Genomic DNA, 20,115 nt, shown 5'->3' on the forward strand with positions numbered 1-20,115 from the left:
AAGTCACTGAAGTATACCAGCTGAAAATGAAATTTCCCAGGTTTGCCCAAAGGTGAAGTAGGTATTTTTTCCAGATTTTTTCACACTAAGTAAAACTGGTTCAGCCATTTTTTATTATCTTTTCTTTCCACAACAGAACATGTAGAAACTATTCCCACTTCAGCAAGAGTGTTTGCTATTGTGTTCTGAACAGTACAACAGCCAAACCAGCATGGGGTTAAAAAGTTTATATTTAGCATAAAAACATCTAGCTGAAAAATGCCTTTGAGTGCTTCAGTGGAATCTGATTTTGATCTGACCGAATTTTGACCCGCAGAAAATTCCACGCTTAAGCACAATCCATTCTGTATGGGTGTATTCACTGGGCTCAGAGCACACACGGAGAAGGAAGGCAAGGTTGATGTGTACGTGTGAGGAGCTTGTGTCCTTATCCCAGCACTGTGTCTGCAGGGGCTTCAGTTATGCCCTGCGAGGGTAGTGCTGAGGCTGATGGTGCTTCTTACACATCGGTGACTGAGTGTGTGCACTTAGTGCTTGCAGTCTTAGGGCCCTCCTGTGTCTGGAGGAATAAACTAAATGTCCAGTGAGGTTAAAGGGGGTTTCCAGCCATTCTGGATTGGTCCAATGTCCTCTGCCCCACTGGCCAAGGTCAGAATCAGGTCTGGTGAGGGTACCCAGCATCAGACACAGCCCAGTCATCAGTGGGTAGGTCCATGGTGATGAGGCAGATCCAAGGTCAAGTTGGGGACTTAGTCTTCAGGGTCCAAATCAAGTGGGTTTGTGGCCACATAATGGGGAAAGCTGTGGCAGGGCTGGAGACCAGTGTTCCTACAGTGTGGCTGGGGCAGGGATTGATGGCTCTGGGCTTGGCTGAAAAGGGGCAGCTATGCAGGGGATATTTGTGGGACACCCAGGTGAGACTGGTCAGGCTTTAAGTGACAAGGCTTTTCATAGAGCCTGAGGAATCTTTGTGTATGGAGATATTCAAGAGTTGCCTGGAGAAGGCCCATCTGTCTTTGAAAATGGCCCTGCTTTGAGCAGGCGGTTGGAATAGAGACCTCCAGCCTTCCTCCCAGCCTAGATTGTTCTGTGATACTACAAACCCTACTGGTTTTACTTCTGTATTAGCAGTGCATGCAGGATGTGCTGTCACTGTGAATGTGACACTCAGGCTCTAAACTGTGTGTGACAGAAAACCAGACAGATAGTGTGCGCCCACCAGAGGTAATGTACTCCTTACAGGGCAACGGGACCGAAGGCTGCAAGCTCTTGCTCACACACTTCATGTTCTGCCATGAGCAGCCAGCAAAGGTCCTCAGAAAAACAAAGCTAAGCATATGTGTGAGCGTTTAGAGGACCATCATGTAAGGGAATATGTGCTGGCATTTAGAGACCATTCATGCTCCAAGGGGAGTCAACTGGCTCTCTAGCCTACTGCCTCGGGCCCTGATCTGCCCTGAAGAAGGTCTGCGTAGCACACTGTGCACTGAGGCCTTGACTCAGCAGAGCAATCTGGGATGTGTGTCTTGCTGAATCAGAGCTTATGTGTCTAACAGAAATTGCTTTATAGGGCACAGTCCAGTTCCCACTGAAATACTTGTGAGGATTTCGGCACGCACTTCAACGAAAACGTGATCAAATCTATGTCACCTGGTCACCCCTTGAGCTGAGGATAAAAATTGCTGCTCTGCTAGTTAAAATGAGAATGTATAGGACAGGGGCTGCCCATGCAGTGAGAGCTGTAAGGGAAAAGTCTTTTGTAAAGGTTTCCTGCAATGTGGATGGACGTAGAACAGAAGGAGTTAAAAATGGGTACATACTTTAGGAGTGTATCTTTAGGTGTAGAAAAAAGTGTAGTATCAGGAATAGAATAGTGAAAACTTCTATAAGGTGTACAACCTAAAAGAATAGTTTTATGCCTCATTTTAATGGTGGTATTTCCTGATTGATGAGTATGCAAAGACATCATTTTAATATGCTTTGACAAAGTTGGTTACATAGCATTTATGTAAGAGACTGGCTTCTTCTGGGAATATATTTTGTAAATCTAACTGGTGACTACATGCATCTGTATAAAAGAAGAAGTTTTCTACCTTGAAATCTTTCATCTTTCATAATTCTGAAGTTGTGGTACTGTCTTTGCTTCATCAGATGTGGAGCTCCCTTAGAAAATGTGGGAATATTTCTAAATTTGATTGTTAAATCTATTGAACAGAAGAGCTGCCACTGGAGAGAATATACTTCCTAAAGTACTAGTAAGTGTGCAGAAGTACGCTGAAGCTCAGGAGGCAGAGTCTATTTACAGTTAGAAGACTTGGACTCTTGAGTGCTTGCACCACTTTTGAAAATAAGACTTAAATGCTTCTAGGTAATTTGGGCACTACAGAAAATCATATCTGATTTTCCTCTTTTTGCTCTGACATCAACATCAATCATAAAATGATTTATTATATAGATAATAGCAGAACTAGTTGTATGTGGAGCAAATCCAAGAGAAATAAATATGATTCAGATGTGAGTTGAATAATTTAATGGTGTTTAAATATGGGAGGCAGTACATATCCTTGATTTCAGTGGAATTAAATGCATTGGTTCTGTAGAAATTATTTCCAAACTAGATGTTGCTCTCAGCTAAATAGTCATTCCTTGGAAACCAATGTGTCTGATGGACATGGTGCAGTGGAAGCCAGAGTCCATGCAGGGTTGCACACTCTTGGAAGTCATAAATTATTCCTCTGTAGCCACTGGAAGGAGGCTAATGTAATGATGAACAAACACACTAATGGTTGAAACAGCCTCCCAGAATACCAAACCCTTGTTTGAAATCAGATGATTTTGGAATATACTTGGCAAGAAGGGTTAACTATAGATTTCCTCAGCACTTCAATGGATCAGACATATGCTAATCCCATCCTGCCTGGAGCAAGATGTCATCTCTCTTAGAGTGCACTGTTGTCAGGCCCTGGTTTCACACAATTGCTGCTGTGGCTGACAGGAGAAAAGAGTGTTTTCCTTTCTCCACAAGATCTCAGTGGCACAGCAATTTGTGGGTCATAAAGAGAAGGCTTCTTTCATGGAAGCTCTGCAGGCTGTTATGCCTGTATTGCAGACATACTTTAGAGAGTCAGGATCTCAGGGCTGGCTGGCTCTTAAGTGCTTAAGTGCTGGCTGGCTCTTAAGTGCTGGCTCTTTATACTCTCAGCTCTCCAAGAGTTCCTCTGGAAACTCTGCAACATTCCTCTGCCCATCTTCCACATGCCCTTAGAAACTCCAAGGGAAAACAGGGTCCTTGGGGTCCTGGCTCAGTGCCAGATGGGACTTGAGATGTGCAGAGAGAGGCTGCAATAGGCAGGAAGGGCACAGGAGTGATTGCCAGCTGCTAGCTGCTCCAGAGGGCAGGAGAGCTGTCCATAGGCCATAAGACCCGCCTTGGTTCCCCACCTCCTCCAGCTGCAGCACCTGGAGCAGAGGCAGCCAGGCAGCTCCAGGAATCATAGGACTGGTTCATACAAGGGTGCCTCCTCTTAGGGAGGGAGGGATCAGAGCTTTGGCTGCATCAACCCACAGTCCTGATCCATCACTGAGAGAGACCCCTCACAGCCCAGGCTCCCCAGACATTTAAAATGCAGCTCAGAGAATGAGTATAGTGAAGAATAATAAACATCATCATAAATCAAATATAATAAAAACAAATAAAAAAAGCAAAACATTGCATTTCTTTCACAGTGACGATCCCAGCGGTTCCACAAGCAAGAAAGCCGGGTGTGAAACGGAGGATCCGAAGGAGGCCGGCAGACAGAGTGGCCAGGAAGGCAGGTCCGACACCCTGACGCTAAAAGCCCAGCATGCGGAGCTCCACGAAGAGCAGGCAGCGGGGTGTTCCCCTCTGGTGCAGAAGGCGAGCCTCCACCACACGGGCTCCCCAGTGAGAGTGCAGCGCAGCAAAGGGGCGGCCTCGTGTTCCCATGCGGCTGCCTCCGATTATGAGCTCTCCCTTGACCTAAAGAATAAACAGGTACCAAGGCTTCCTCCTCAGGCTGTGGGAGAAGGGGATGGGGCGGGTGGGACTGCATTCACACTGTGGTGGGACGTCTTTCAGCAAATACTTCAGCCTTTTGTTCGCCTTGAGCTTTTGCCCTGCCTGAACTGGCCCTTTGGCTACGTGGGGCTGATGGAGGAAGTAGCTTCCCCACCTCTGACTGCATCACCCTTTCACCCAAACCTGCTGGTCTCTGGTCCTCATTGCCTGGGTTCTGTGGTCCAAAGTGGACCTAGAAACCCAGTTGTGAGTGTAGGCTTAGAGACGGATTGCAGGCAGAAGAGAGCTGCAGCATCCAGAGATACTGCCTTGCTCACAAGTGTGCAGTGCCTGTAGGGTTCTAGCAACTGGTTGTCTCAAATGATGTCCCTCATTTGGGAGAGATCTCCAAGAACCATCTTGCCATCTTGGATCACGCAGGGTAGGTCCCCAGTGCACTTCTGCATTAGCATGAGGGTTTCATTCAATGACTGTCCTACACAGCATCTACCACGCTGTTTGTGTATTGCTGCCATGACTGCCTTCAATGCAGCAGTGGATGTTGAAAAGACAGACAGGTTAACCAGGCTGAGAGGAAATTATTCAGTTCCAGAAGTTGCAAGCCTTGCCTTCTGTGCCTGAGGCTACAGCCTAGCTCCAGAGCACAAGCGTGCCCCTCTCTAGCTGCATCTCCTGATGGACTCTGAGCAGGGGACAGTGGGACAGGGGCTAATAGCAGCTGGGCTCCTCCTTCAAAGGTAATGAGGTGGAACATGCCCCCCCACTCCGTGCCTCTGCAGATTACAGTCCAGGAGAGCTGTTGTGCAAAACAGAACCTAAATAATAGTTTCTGTCTTTTCCCTGGTATGGCAGCTCAACCAGAGGCTGTTGGACATGCAGAACCTGCAGTATGCGAGGTGAGGATGACAAGCAAACACTAGTGACAGTGTCCAGATTACATTCAGTGGGAGAATTCAGTGGGAGGTATGCCACTGCAGCTGAAGGGTATCAGCTAATGAGGTTTCCACAGAAGAATTGCTACTTCTAGGACATCTCTTTGCCACTTCTCTTAAGGCATTGCTGCTGTCCCTAAACATACATGTCAGATCAATGGCTCAATAAATTTCCAAGCAAAAGAGAGACCTTGGCTCTTTAGCTCTGTCTTTCTCAAAATACTGTGTACTCAACTCAGAAATAATTCTTGCTTCACACCAGGAAAAAAAACAACAGACACTAATTAGCTGGCTTAACAAACTGATGTGACATATCCTCGGGGTGGGCCAGATCTTGACTGCTATATATGGGCTTAGCCTCCTCGATGTCCTAGAGCTGCTCTGGTTTGTCCTGGGGCATCTGTCCTGTGTTATTTTAGCTTTAAGGTCACGTTGCCCTATCATTGTTCTTGCAGCGGAGGCCAAACCTGCCCTGGATGCATGTGAGAGAGAGAGAGATGTTAGCTGATTGTTCATTAATTTCTGGTGCCTTGCAGGACTGACCTTGCACGGACCTAGCCTATCTTGTAGGTGAAACCACTTTTCCCACAGCAAAGGGGGCTTACAGTATGTGTGCCTCTCCAGCCTGATGGTTGTCCTCAGTGAATTGCCTCCAGCTCTGGAAGGGGAGATTTTCAGGCAGTGAAGAGTATTAATTCTTCAATTCTTGCACTCTAGTATGTGTTTTTATAGGTATTCCTATCAATTTATTTGTCAGGTAGTTCTGTTAAATGGGAATAAGAGTGATAGGACCCGCATAGCACTGTCCCAGTAGAACCCTAGTCATAGCTCAAATTGTAATACATTAACAGAACTTACGATAAGAAAAATAGGTGAAAGGAGACATTTTTAGTTTCAAAGCACAGTTGAAGTCACATTTACTTTTTGGGAGAGGACTGAGTGTTAGTTAGGAGGGTAGAGTACAGCCTCCTCTGCAAGGCTTGGACCAGTCATTGCCCCTCAGCATCATACTGCTGGGTTGGTGAGTGGCTTCATGGCTCTCCTTACTTTCTATCCCATGAAACAGAGATTGCTGACAGTGCACAGAGCAGAAGTACACTACGCTGGGAGGTTGGAATGGAGACTAAAGTACTAGAGTTCCCCTATGCTTAGACTATATTGAATGTTGGGAAAATGGAGGGTATCAGGAGAGAGGAGCAAGCTTTCTGTCATACACACTCTTGGGTTGTGCTGAAGGGTGGCAGATGTCCCAGGCATGAAGGAAAATATCCCATTAACACATGGCCCTTATAGCAATGTTCTTCCATTGTGAAAGGCTGGAGGGAGGGAGAAGCATTAAGAAAGGGTGATAGAGAACATGTATGCTCTGTATGTCTTTTTTTTTTTAATTTTTTTTTTGCAATGCATGCGATGCCTGGAGTCACTCAGATCCTGTCCCTGAGCCTGACTCTCTTCTTGCTAACATGGTGGCACATCGCCATGCTAAGTGGCAACCTTGGTGGAAAACCAGTGCTAACTGAGAATAAGATCAGGCCCATTTTCTCCTGGCAGATTTATGAATTTATGCCTATGGGCAACAAAGCCAAGGGGCGTGCACCTCAAATGTTTGGCCATATCCAGGCCTGGCACTTCGTCTTGCCTTAGGCTGACCTTGTTAAAGCTCCCTTCATGTACAATCCCTCCCAGCAATGAATATTTCCCAGCCACTTCTAATTCAGCCACAAGGCCTGAATTGCTCAGAATGAGTGTTCATTTTGAGGTCCAGAAATGTGTTAAGCTAATTATTCTTTGAAATCCACCCCGATCCCTCTCCTGCCTTTCCCTTCCTTTGGCGCTGGCTGTCGGATCATTCCCCAGAGAAGAGTAGCTTTAAGTAGGCAATTACTTGAGATTCGTAGGGTTTATTAGGAGTGAGAGAAGGCCAATCATGTCTGGCCTTTCTCACCTCTCAAATGGGAAGAGAAGGTTCCTCTGGCCAGCCAGACATACATCTCCATTATCTATGACTGCTGTGCTGCTAATGGATGTCCTTTCCTCCTCTCGAGAGGAGGAACACAGGCCACAGCTGTGTGAAATCCTTAATTCCTTCGGACTGTCAGTTAGCTCGACCTGATAGCAAATGTGTACATCTCAGGCATCAGTAAACAGTAAATGGCTGGACTACATCAAGGAGACAGAGAGAGACCTGCTCCTACAAAGCAAGGGTGGGGAGCACACGTCTCTGTGGGGGTGCTGCATCTGGCTTTGCCAGTCTTTTCAGGCATCCTTTGATACAGTCCCTGTCCCTGTTATCCCAGCTGCAGGATATTGTAGGATTCCCCTCACTTTTAACAGGGCCAGATGGCAGTGGACCACATGCAGAATTCATCCTTACACCCCTGGAATGAGCTGGAAAACAGACTAGTTTGGGAGTCCTCTCATTTTAGATCTTGTTCTGCTTCTTAATGCTTTAGCCCTTTTGGAGGACTGAGATTATGGACTGCAAAAAGCTGCTGATGTTTTTTATCAAGGTACTGATAGCTTGCACTGTTCCTTTAGAATTTCAGAGGGATGTCTTCTCAGTAGTTATTAAAGTCTGTCTTTTGGGAAACTGTCCTTGCATGAGATAAACTGGCCTTTTACTTCAGATCAGCAATGACATCTTGTCTTGGCCTCTAATAAGATCAGAGCATATGAATATCATGTTTCCAGAATGGCTGTCAACTCCTTGGAAACCTCAGATAATTGTAATGCTCTCGCTTCTGCTTTATTTTGCATTTTACTATTATTCTGTCCCTCAGATAGCTGTGCCTGCCCCTCCCATTTGTTCCTCTTTCCCTCCCAACACAATTAGCTCTACATTTTCATTAACAAGATCATTATAGGAAATGCTCACGGTCAGTTGTCAGTACTAACTATCTGGGTTGGGCCTTTGCAGGTTACTGGTTTAATTTGCATTTATCTGCACGAGCCTTCCTCCTGAAGGGAAGGGCCAAGGGATGGCTCAATCTCTTTCCAGGCAGACAAACTTTAAGAATATGTGGCAGAAGACAAAGATATGTGGCTGGTTTTGTGGTGGGCCTTGAGATGGTCATTTTGAAAAGCAAGACAAAGAACCCCAGCAAAACACTTCTGCTTACTACCCAGAATCTCTTTTTGTTCCTGTATTCCTCTTTCCTGCCATAACAAACACTGAGGATAAGGAGAGTCCTTGGTTATCCATAAAGCTTGAGGGCAAGGCAAACAGAAGACAGAATCCTACCTTATGTTTGAGCAGAAGGCAAAGATTCCCTACTTCATGTCCAGAGTGGGAAATATGAAAGGATGTGCTCCCCTCCCTGCTCCATTCCATAAATGGCAGCCTCACATCCAGTGCAGCAGGATCCCTATTGCTGCTGCCAGGGTCATGTTCCTCGCTTCCTAACTTCTCCCAAGGTCATATTAACTTCCCCTACTTCCAGAGGAGTTGATATTGGAAAGATTCCAGAGGTGATTTACACTTCTCACATCTGTCAGACCAGGCCTTCACTTTTACCTGGATCACTCCCTGTAAATCACGTAATGTTACAAAAAAGGAAGAAGAAAAAAGCAGACAATATGACATGACTGTGAGCTGAGGCTCATGCCTCAGTCTCCCTTTGACTACAAAATCAATTTGCACTTAAACTCAGATCTTGTGTGAGCTCAGTCCTTCATCCTGTGTGTACTGAGCCAACAAGGCATGCTGAGGAGCAAGTGGTATCTGGCTGGGGATGAGGATGCAGTCAGTAAACTCATCCTTCAGTTCTGCTAATGAGCTCATACTCCCCACATGAATGATGCAGTGAATCCTCTGTTAATTCAGGCCTGACTTAACCAGCACTTCACCTTTTTTTGGCTTTTCCACATGCGCACACACATATAAACACTACGGTCTGCACCTGCCCTTTGCCTTGTGAAGTGCCGGCAATGTAGAGTTTAGCTCATAGTACAGCCAAAACATCAGTGAGTGTAGTTAGAGTTCATCCTTCTTTTTCTTCAATCCCATCTTCCATGGTCATCTTCACACTGTCCCCCTTGTCCTCTGTCAGTCACTCACTGCAACCACATCATCTAACATTCTCTGTAGCACATTAGTGAAAGCCCAGCTGCAGAGGAAGAGTGAGGGGATTACCAGAAAGTATATGTTCTGGACTACAGCAGAGAAATGGCCATACATACCTGCTTTGCTGAAGCCAGTTGAGATGGCACTTCAGCTGTGTGTATGTATTTATGTATTTACATGTGGGTTTGTTGTTGCCAGCTCAGGTAAACCCTCCTGCTTGTTCTTAATATCTTGTCTCAACATTTAAAATTCAGATTTTTTTACCTTTCAAAACTGGCTGATACCTGAAAAACTCAGATATCAGAAGAAAATGCACTTTGGGATTCAGAGTGCTTTTTAAAAGACACAGCTCAGAACAAGCCCAGCCTCCACTAACTTATATGGAAGCTGTTGTTTCTCACTAGCTGCTATGATCAAGCCACCATTTTCTGCATTTAAAAATTAAATTTTCTTCCCTTTTTCTGAATGATTTATCCTTTCCCTGGGAGTATTTCCTAAGGTGACTAAGGAGGGGAGAAGCATTAATAGCGTTCTGAGACAAGAGATAAATGCTTGACATTAAGAGAGCAGTGCTGATCAGGAAAGTAGGAACACACATTGCTGGGTTATTGTATTTGCAGAGGTGAGCTTGCCCTAAAGGCCATCAAAAGTGGGTCTGCAAGGGAAGGGCACCTGCAGGCTCCAACTTGTATGACTGGCACTCTGGAAAGAGATACAATCATGTTACAGCTGTGAGGAGGTTCCTAGTGCTGGTGTTTTAGCCATCCATGCCCAAAGGGGAGCCTTCTGTTGAAATCATGGGCACAGCATTGCCCTGAAAGCAATTCAGCTAATTCAGTGTTAGAAGTTCCTTTGACAGTCATTAACCCTAACCAGTATAGGAACAGGGGTAACAAAAAGCCACCAAGAAGTCAATTAACAAAAAATGCCACCTCGTTTCTGTGTCTTTCAGATCGAAATGCTAGAGCACAAATACGGCGGTCACCTGGTGTCTCGCAGGGCAGCTTGCACCATCCAAACCGCCTTCCGGCAGTACCAGCTCAGCAAGAACTTCGAGAAGATCCGCAACTCGCTGCTGGAGAGCCGCATGCCGCGCCGCATCTCCCTGAGGAAAGTCCGCGTCCAGAACTCGGAGAGCTTCTCCGCGGAGAAGGCCCTGGTGGAGGGATACAACTTCGTCGGCATCCCACTGGTGAGGTCCCCGTCCTTGCCCGCCACCATCAGTGGGGCCCTGACTGAGCTGGAGGACTCCTTCACGGAACAAGTTCAGTCCCTGGCCAAGTCTATTGATGATGCCCTCAGCAACTGGAGCCTGAAGACCATGTGCTCCCTGCAAGATGGGGGCTCATACCAGATAAGGGAGACCTTCAGTGCTAGCTCAATGCAGCCAAACCAAGACTTAGAAGCTGAGTTGCAGGACAAGGAGAAGGAGGAAGGTCTCCTGCCAGATACTCTACCCAAAAGCAGCAGCACTCTCATGATGGCTTTTCGAGATGTCACAGTCCAGATTGACAACAAGAACATCTCTGTCTCGTCATCTACCTCGGTGTCCATGGCAAACTGCCTCAGCAGCAATGACCAGGCTGGGCTCTCTCAAGCTATCAAAGCTGAAGAAAGCCCAGGAGAAGGGGAGGGAGAAGCCAGTGAGCCACCAGCTGCCCCAGAGAGCTTACCTGAGTCCAGAGCTCTCCAGAACAGCCACACTTTCACCGAGGTGGATGTCAGTACCAATGGCATGGGAGACAGCAGTGCTGAGACTGATCAGATGGCAGTGCAGAAGCTCCAGTTTGATGCTGGCAATGAGGTGGGGCAAAGCAAAGGCTCTGAGTCTGAAAATGCAGATAACTCAGAGCAGCTGAGCAGCAGCAGCACCTCCACTTCAGCCAAGTCAGCCTCTGAGGTGTCCTCAAAAGAAGCACTGCAGGCCATGATCCTCAGCCTCCCCAGGTACCACTGCGAGAACCCCGCGAGCTGCAAGTCCCCCACGCTCTCCACAGACACCATGAGGAAGCGACTCTACCGCATTGGACTGAACCTCTTCAATATGTAAGTGACTCTTCCTCTGTCATGTTTCCCAGCCTATTTCAGGTCTCACAGGAGCAGGTGATGGCAGACTCTTGGTCTAGATCCATCTCTGGGGAAGTTCTTTCATATTCAAGGGCGTGGCCATCTGGGTATGCAATGAAGGACACAGTTTGGCTGCCCAGAAATTTCCTCCCTATACTTCTCACAAGTACTGTCCTGATTTTCTAACAGAGGAACAAGCCCACTGCTCCATGACTAGTGCACATGCTCTCAGAATTTACTGTACCTTCAGTCCCAGTTGCCATCCATTTGGCATCCACCAGCTGAGCCTGGGATCTAGGCTCCTGCTCCACTATGTGGAAAGGAACAAACATAGCTGGAATGGTAAACCCAGCCCTGGTTCCTTAACATGGGGCAATTATAAATAAAGAGAGAGAGAAGTAGAGCTGAGCTTAGCTAGCCCAGCGTGAGTCATGATGACAAAATTGCATCTCTGGCTGTCATTTACCTTCAGATATCTGGGTAGATTTTCACCTTACAGACCAGGTTTAGTCATCTCAGCCTCTTATACCTTGGAGTTTGATATCCTATGAGAAGGCTGTAAGTGTGAAAGCAAAAGTAGAGCAGCCCAGAGGTTACCACAAGAAGAGGTTAACTCATGGGGTCACATGTAGCCTATTGTGGATTGGCAGAATGCAGCTGAGTTCCTATAAGGACCTTTAGATTTGCTTGTTGCTTTTAGATGAGGCTTTTCTCATCTAAGAAAGCTATGAGAAATACTGGGTTTTGCTTCATCATCACACTCTTATCTTATGCTGTCTTGGTTTCCATTTGAGTCACCTAATGGTGAGGATGTAATGTACCCATACTAAAAGAATGTTTTACCACCCATTAGCATGGGCCTTTTGGTCAGAGTGGGGACTGATGATTATGCAGTCCTAGGCAGAAGTTTTGCACAGATGAAGGGGCAATGCACAGCATTTATATACATGTAGTATGAAGGCTGTGAAATCCATGAGGCAGGAACCAAGAGAGATTTTTAGGGCTGTGTTCAGAGCCCATCCAGAACTGAAGTAATGTTAGATCAGACAGATCTGGGACTCTTACAGAACTGAGGATGATGTATTACTAGTTATGAGATCAGGTTCGAGGACAGGAGGGAGGAAACTGACCTGTTAGCTCTGGGGAGTGCAGGTTTTTTTAATCTCTGTTCAGTGTCTGAGTGGACACGTGGCTCCCCTTGTGACACTGTAGTTCACCTCCACCCAGGGGACTGGGAAGGCTGTTGGGCTCTCTGCAGACATTTGGTTGTTGATTTCCCTGTCAGTGTCTAGGAAGGAGCCAGTTTACCCTTGTGGAGTTTGCAATGTGGGCACTGACCCACGGAGCTGAGGTTGTGTGTGTGGACATCCTGGACCAGCAGCTGGAAGCCTGCAGTTGCCAGCAGCATAGTCTACCTGGCCTTGTGCTGCGTTTTTGGGAAGCAGCACTCTGGCTTGGAGCAGCCCCTGGGAACACATCGATGCTGTGCTGCGGTGGCACCTTCCCCGTCCCCACTGCACAGTGAGGGGGTGAAGTCCCCGGAACGGAGAGTGCTTCATTCTGCAGCACTGCTGTAATAGCTCAGTGTGTGTGGGCAGCTGGCTGCGTGGGCACAGGGAAAGCCAGCAGGACGTGAGGAATCCCGCAGCATTTGCTGGCTGTGCTTAACACCCCTGCAACAGTAAAAAGAATAGCAGAGACCAGGCTCAGGAGAGATGGAAGTGGAGTTGTTTGCTACACATCTGGGTAAAAGCTGCATACTGCAGTACATGGGATACATCTGCAGGTGTTCAGTGGCGGAGATGTTGTACCGCTATCAGGATTTTGTGAGGAACAAATTGAATCCCAGGAAGAAGTGATGAAAGACTGCTGTTACTGAGAGTAGTGTGTGCAAGTGTATCCGAGTTATAGTCTAGGCAGTGCAGGAGGGCTGTCATAGTTGGACTGTTTTATTCTGCATCCTTTGCACTGTGTGTACCATCTCTACTGAAATCTGCACATGCCAGTACATGAGCTACATTTTTCTGGCCATACTCAGCTCCCAGCTCCTATGGAGTAAATCCAAAGTCAGTCTAGTGGCTAGTCAGTCACACTGGTGTAGCTGAGTTCATCCTCATTTGTGAACACTGTATTGTCCCTTGCCAAATACCAAAGTGTGCAGGTGGATGTGCGCTTTATGAATCCCTGTTGCTTAGCTTGATTCTTGTCCTGACCATATCACCTCTGCTCTTAGCAGAGAACTTTACCTGTGCTCTTCAAAGGTGAACCAGGAGGTCTGTGTGATAATGAAGAAGCTGTACTGTTGCTTTTCTGTGAAGAAGGCCTGGGTTTTTCGGTATCAGATCTTGCAGCTCTCCCATTCATACATTTAGTGGGTTGATTGTTCTCACAGCCACTCTCTCCAGGGATGCCACACTGCCCAGGATATTTTCTTTTGACATGACACAGTAAGCAGAACTATTTCAAGCTCATCCACTTTTTGTCTGCTCATGAGGCTTCTGCAAGGAGCAGGCCATTCTGCTGAATGCTGATCCCCTTATAGCTAGACATATGTTGCTCACCCACATACTTCACCACCTGACAGTGTCACAGTCTGTGCCTGTGCATATCATGCATTCACGTGCTCCGAAATCTCATCCTATCCTTTCCCCACCCCAGGAAACAGCCTGAGCAAACTCACTCCTTGAGCCTTGACAAAGAACCCTGAATTTGGGTTAATGATGGAAGTATGGCATCCTTTCATGAAGTCACACTCTTACCTCTCCCCACTCACCAGCTCAGAGAACCCAAGGAATGTGACAATCTTCCTGACATTGCACTCATTCACCTCAGCACGAGTGCACCTTGACAGAGACCCTTCAGCGTGGCAGACTGAAATATGAGAAAACCTCCTGCACAACACACATGTACAATTCGTTCTTGTCTGTCCTGTGGGACAGGCACCACATAGGCTCACAGCCACTCCCAGGATACATAGAAGCACATGTGCTTATAGGAGGCATGAGGAGCAAGCCAAAATACATAGACACACAGGCTCTGACAAACACGTAGGGTGCAAAAGAAATCTGCAGGTACAGGTCATACATACACACAAACGTGTGCTTGTTGAGACATGCACTAACTCCAGGTGGGAAGGGCAACCCCTGGTATTGATACAGGCTGGGGGATGAACGGATTCAGAACAGCCCTGTTGAGAAGGACATGGGGGTGCTGGTGGATGAGAGGCTGGACACGAGCTGGTAATGTGCTCTTGCAGCCCAGAAAGCCAGTTGTATCCCGGGCTGCATCAAAAGCAGTGTGGGCAGCAGGCTGAGAGAGGAGATTCTGTCCCTTTACTCCACTCTTGTGAGACCCTACCTGGAGTGCTGCATCCAGCTCTGGGGTCCCCAGAAGGACATGGACCTGTAGGAGTGAGTACAGAGGAGGGCACAATGATGATCAAAGGGCTGGAGCACCTCTCCTATGAGGAAAGGCTAAGAGAGTTGGGGTTGTTCAGCCTGGACAAAAGAAGGAAGACTTTTGTTCTCCAGGACAAGACTTTATTGTGTCCAGTCAGTACTTGAAGGGGGCTTGTAAGAAAGATGGGGACAGATGTTTTAGCAGGGCCTATGGCAATAGAACAAAGGGTAATGGTTTTAAGCTGAAGGAGGGTCAATTTAGATTAGATATTAGGGAAAAGTTTTTTATAATGAGGGTGGCAAAACACTGAAACAGGTTGCCCAGAGAGGTGGTAGAGGCCCTACCCCTGGAGATATTCAAGATCAGGTTGGAGGGAGCTCTGAGCAACCTGATCTAGTTGTAAATGTCCCTACTGACTGCAGGATGATTGGACTGGATGGCCTTTAAAGGTCCCTTCTAACCCAAACCATTCTATATTTCTGTATCTAGCACTATCAAGCAGAAAATCACTCCCACAGCCAGGCAATTGGGCCCACTCAACACTAGACTTGTTCTCAGAGAGGCACTCACAACTACAGAGGGAGAAAAACCCTCTGTCTGGGAGCTGCACAAAGCTCCCTCCCATCTATGACAAAGTGTTCTCCTGGTGCCTTCTCTCACACACAGAGATTTCTGCCTGAGGGTGAATCAATAGAGAAGGGAAGAACAGCTAAGGGTGGGGAAAGTGGAGGACGAGACAAGCAAATCTGAGTATGGGATTTCTGTTCAGGCAGCCAGCACCAAGCTCAGGTGAGGAAGGTAGAAAATGTCACTCAACGCTGAGCTCTGAAAATGTATGAAAAAGAGAATTATTTTTTTAACAGAAAAAGTGCCCACCTTTCATTATCCCCATTTGAATCTTGATCCTCATTTGCCCAGAAACCATGGCAAAAATGTCTCCTAAGTTTCTTCACAGACACATTTTTATCTTTGCCTCTACCTTACAGAAGGTGCAACCCCAGCTCCCCTAAAGCAAAGGGTGATGTGCCCACCTCTCACCTCTGGTCCTTGGGGACATCTCTGTGTGGGTTACATTTGGAATAACTGAATGTAGTGACACTTCCTGAGTTGTCTGTGTGGGACACAGTGGGACGGGGATGATACAAGAGCCTTTGACTCTGGAGCAGATGGATGGCAGAAGAGAGTCACTGATGAGGCATGGTATAATGCAGCAGGATCCTTTGTGGCATTGAGATGGCACTTGTGATTACCAGCTGACTGCAGGTGCTGTAAGTGACACAGCAGGTCCTATGCCATCATTTTGTCCTCAGCATCAAGTGGGTAGGACACTGCAAGTCACTTTTCTTCATCCCAGCTAGTCCCATTCCTGCCACAGGCATGAACTTGTAGAAGTCCAGGCAAATACCAAGGTCTGCATTGCTGCAAGCCATGAGGGGAGCCAGAGGCAATAATGCCTCAAAGAGATCATGCAAACTCACCATTTGTCTGTCCTTCCCTTTCAGAAACCCAGACAAGGGGATCCAGTTCCTGATCTCCCGAGGCTTCATCCCGGACACCCCCATTGGGGTGGCACACTTTCTGCTCCAGCGGAAGGGCCTCAGCCGCCAGATGATTGGGGAATTCCTGGGAAACAGCAAGAAGCAGTTCAACAGAGATGTCCTGGAGTAAGTGTGGAAACCTATTCCCCTCCTTCCTGCACTTTAGAGGAGTTGCCAGCCCACTGTGCTCCCGGTTGCATCAACAAGCACTCCGTTGTCCTCCATGCCCCTCCGTTTCCGCTCTGCAGGAACCTCCCCATTCCTGCTCCCTAACTGGCACCCCTCAACACATTTCCCAGTGTTGTGTTTAGTATCATCAGCCCTTTCATTTCAATCTCTCCTCAGAAGGCCTGTGATCATCTAGCAGGAGCTCAGCACTGTCAGGGGTTAGGACTAGTGATGCTGGAGGTTTTGGGTCTGGGAAACTCTGTGGCTGGTGTCTCACCCCATCCAAATAAAGCACCTCTGATGCTTTCTGGGAAGAACTACGAGAGGCAGAGGAGGAAAAATGTCTGCTCCTTGACCAGCAGGGAGAAGTAAATGCTGGCTACACAACTGGTTCTCTTTCTGTCCAGGTTGGAGATGAGTGTCCTTTTCAGTTTGTCCAATTGCATTACAGGGATAATTAGAAGTGTGTTGAGAAGGCCTGCATGAGGAGGCATACTGCTAAGGGTTTGTCATTGCCATTGCAGTCACAGAGCACTGAGGAACATCCCCACTCCAAAATCTCCAGTGAACTGAACTGTCCTTTTTCAGAACAAGATCTCAGATTTCCCCCCTGCTTCTGTTCAGTCCTGTCTTTGCTGGATTGTTACCTTCAATTCTCCCCTGGTCACACAAGCCCTGTGTCTCTCAGTCACTTCTCTCCCTTCAAGTCTAGCTCATTCAGAGACACACTTCAAGGGATGACCAGAACTCAGCTGGGTCTTTTCTTTTATTATGCAGAAGCAGAGTTCTTAGGTGGGAAATCCTTTGCATTGAGTCCTTCATTATATTCTCCCATTCTCCAAAATATTCTCTCACTTGAATTTTGCAGTGGTTTCTCTTGAACCAAACCATACAGAAGCCCGAAATCCAATGCACACACAACTTCTATTCCAGAAAAAGACTGGAGGATGACAAAGTTCAAGAGCCAAATCTAGGTCCAAATTTCAAAATTCATTCCCACTGCAATTGTTGTTGCTTATTGCTCCAGGTACCTGACCTTTAGTTCATCTCTTTTTTAATATACTGTATGGGTATTGATTTGGCCAGCAACAAGACACATGTTCTCTCCAGTCTCTTCATGCTGAGAGCCACAATTAAAAGTAATTGCCTCTTTTTCTCCAGCAAGCAATGTGTGGACTGCTTCCCCTGACAGATAATCTGCTGAAGTCCAAACCCAGCCTCTGCAGAGACAGGGAAATATTGCAATAGCAATATGCTGTTGCTAGCTTGTAGTCCTAAATTTGGCATCATCCCTGCAAATGACCAGGTTCTTCTGCCTCACATGGGACTACAAACTCTGTGTCAGCAGCTCCTGAGAACAGTCCCTATTGCAAAGCTTGGTATCTGCCTCCCAGCCCCAAGGCCCGGGAGCTGCTGTGTCGTGGTTGCCTGTCTTGTTTCTCCATATAGTGGGGGGGCCACTGAAGCCAGGGGCCCTACTCCATCATACTCTTTAACCTGAGTTTCCACTGCACCTCTCATTGTACCACCGCAAATGTTTATGAAAGAGTGACCTTGCCATCCTTTTTACCTTGCCATCCTTTTTACCTTACCATCCTTTGTAGAAAGCAAGGCTCAAAGATGGTGACTGAGCTATTGAGGCTGTGGACATATCTTGGACATGGACTGTGTGTGTCTGAATGTATATCAAGAAACTGCATCTGAATTCAGGGTTCAAACCCGTGTCTGATCTCTCCAGGCAACGAATGATATACTTGCACTAACAGTCTGTGCTGCCAGCCCCTCTTCACAATAAATGGCTGATTCTTCTTCCTTAAAGGCAAAGATAAAAGTAGACTTAAAATATACACAAAACTTCTAAAACAGGAAAGAAAGAACACGCACATTCAGCTGGTTGTGGCTGTGCTGTTTGAAGGTACTTTCTTCCTGTGTCATTTCTGAACTTGAGGGAGCAATATTTGGTGGTTTTTGCAAGCAAATTTTCCTCAGCTGCTTGTGAGGGCTGGCTGGGCAATGGCTGCACACCTAAGAGTGTGACATGCATGGAAACAATTGAGAAAGTATTGACAGGAGAAATTCTGGCTCAGGATTATCATCCTGGATATTTTCCCTGTCCATGCTGCAGGAAGAAGAGGGCTGGCAGTGTAGTATAGTGTGCTGGCATTTGCAGTGTGCTAAAGCTCAAGGTCTGGTCACAACTTCTGAGCTGTTTCTATGGGAACAAGAGGCAGACCAAAGACCTTTTGGCATCTTAGAACTGTCTAAGACCTAGTCTGGTTCTCATTCCCCATCCAACTCCATCAAAGTAGCTCAGGAACGCTGACTCAAGTTGAGAGAATAGTCTCTGCAAGGGCTGTCTTGCAGTCCCTGCATCTACCCACACTTAGAAAGCCAATGTTAAGGTATGTGGCATTCTCTGGAGACCATGTTGAAGCAACAATACCCCCTACAGTAGTTTTTGTACAATCTGCCCAATAGCACAGCCATTGTTGTGTCTCAAATTGGTGGAAGAAGAACAGGCACTGTTAGTCCTGGCAAGGTCAGATGTCCAGGCGGGGTGGCCATGAGCACACAGCAGTTCTTGGACAGGCTTGACCACCTGCATGAGCAAGCTTGCATGCAGTCAGGGATATCTGTGCTCTTTCACATCCCAAACCTGACCCTGGAGCCTCCTCTTCCTCCCCAAAGCAATTTCAATTATTGATGCCACTTGCTGTGTTAGTTTAGCTTTCGCTCGATGTGAAAACTTATGTTGCAATTGTGTATTGTAAGCAATGTTTCTATTGCAGACAGGTTAAATTAACCCAGCTGCATGAATAAATAATAGGACAACTTTTAAAACATCTGCAAAAGTGTCAGACTCCCTTGTGCATTTGGAGGCAGGGCAGAGCTGCCCAGGTTACAAACTCCAGACTCAGCTGTAAAGCCCAGCCATAAGTCTGTACTCTGCAAAGTTCTCTTGGCTCCCACAGATATTGAAGCTGTGCTAGCTGACAGACAAGCCAACCTCTGTCTGTTCTTCCTGTCACAACAGAGCTCAGGAGTGCAGTGTGGCATTTGGCACTGTGAAGATGATCCCACTTTACTGCCCACCTAGTAAATACAAAGCTCCAGAGAAGAGCCATGCTGGATGCAAAGCCTTTTAGGTATATGGGCAGGGTTGAGGCAATGATAAGTGTTTTATGAGGTTTGGAGTGCTTTGGTAGGCTGTTTTGCCTTCCCACACCTTCATGCCCACTGTCTAAATGCCCTGAAATTATAGTCTCCCTTCCATCTTCCCACTCTTATCTTTCAACCTTTAACTGATTTTCTTGGAAGTCAGAAAAGATGTCTGGATAACTCACAAGTAATTATACACACTAGCCAGAGGATCAAGGGAGAGGGCAGGGGATTTTCAACAGTTTCTGACTATCATTGACACATACACTTTGATAACACTAACCTGCTGAGGTTTGTCTCTTTAGGAAGATGCACTATGTAATTTTCTCTTGTAGAAAAGGCTTCAATCTTTAAAATAAGGATTTCTCTCAAGTGTTGTTGGCCACCAACAAATTTAGTGTTTTCTATCAATTTACGAATTCCTTTCATCGAAGAGGCATGGATCCCTCAAGAGTGTTGTTCTTCTCAGTGTGCTGGTTTAAGCTGGACATCTAGCTTTTAGGCATTTTGTGTTACAGGGCGTAAATCCCATCTGTAACCTATTTTAAGCATCCCACTGAACAACCACTCACTGCAATCAGCATCCCACAGAAGGATCCAGCCTCTTCTCTTGGGAATCTACTTCCACAACCTGTCCTGCAGCCAGTTGGGAGGAGTCACTGGGGACCTATCTCAGGGTTTCAATGTCTAGCAGTCCAGGAAATACAGCTGGAAAGAGGTAGACAAGGTCATTAAAGCACCTATGTGGCA

The 20,115-nt window shown here is 46.8% G+C and overlaps 1 protein-coding gene across 5 annotated transcripts in view; it reads left to right on the top strand.

Moving 5' to 3' along the window:
• The window catches only part of IQSEC3 (IQ motif and Sec7 domain ArfGEF 3), a 100,462-nt gene that overhangs the window by 58,116 nt on the left and 22,231 nt on the right, over positions 1-20,115 (top strand). For all 5 annotated transcript variants that reach the window (XM_051784898.1, XM_051784901.1, XM_051784900.1 and 2 more), the window contains exons 3-5: positions 3,727-4,015; positions 9,987-11,080; positions 16,003-16,164. In XM_051784898.1, coding sequence (XP_051640858.1) covers positions 3,727-4,015; positions 9,987-11,080; positions 16,003-16,164 — 1,545 coding nt within the window. The remainder of the gene's footprint in view (positions 1-3,726; positions 4,016-9,986; positions 11,081-16,002; positions 16,165-20,115) is intronic.

The sequence above is a fragment of the Manacus candei genome, unplaced genomic scaffold (genome assembly GCF_025592945.1).
Source record: "Manacus candei isolate 608988 ecotype Guabito, Panama unplaced genomic scaffold, ASM2559294v1 h1tg000018l, whole genome shotgun sequence".
Lineage (NCBI taxonomy): Eukaryota > Metazoa > Chordata > Aves > Passeriformes > Pipridae > Manacus > Manacus candei.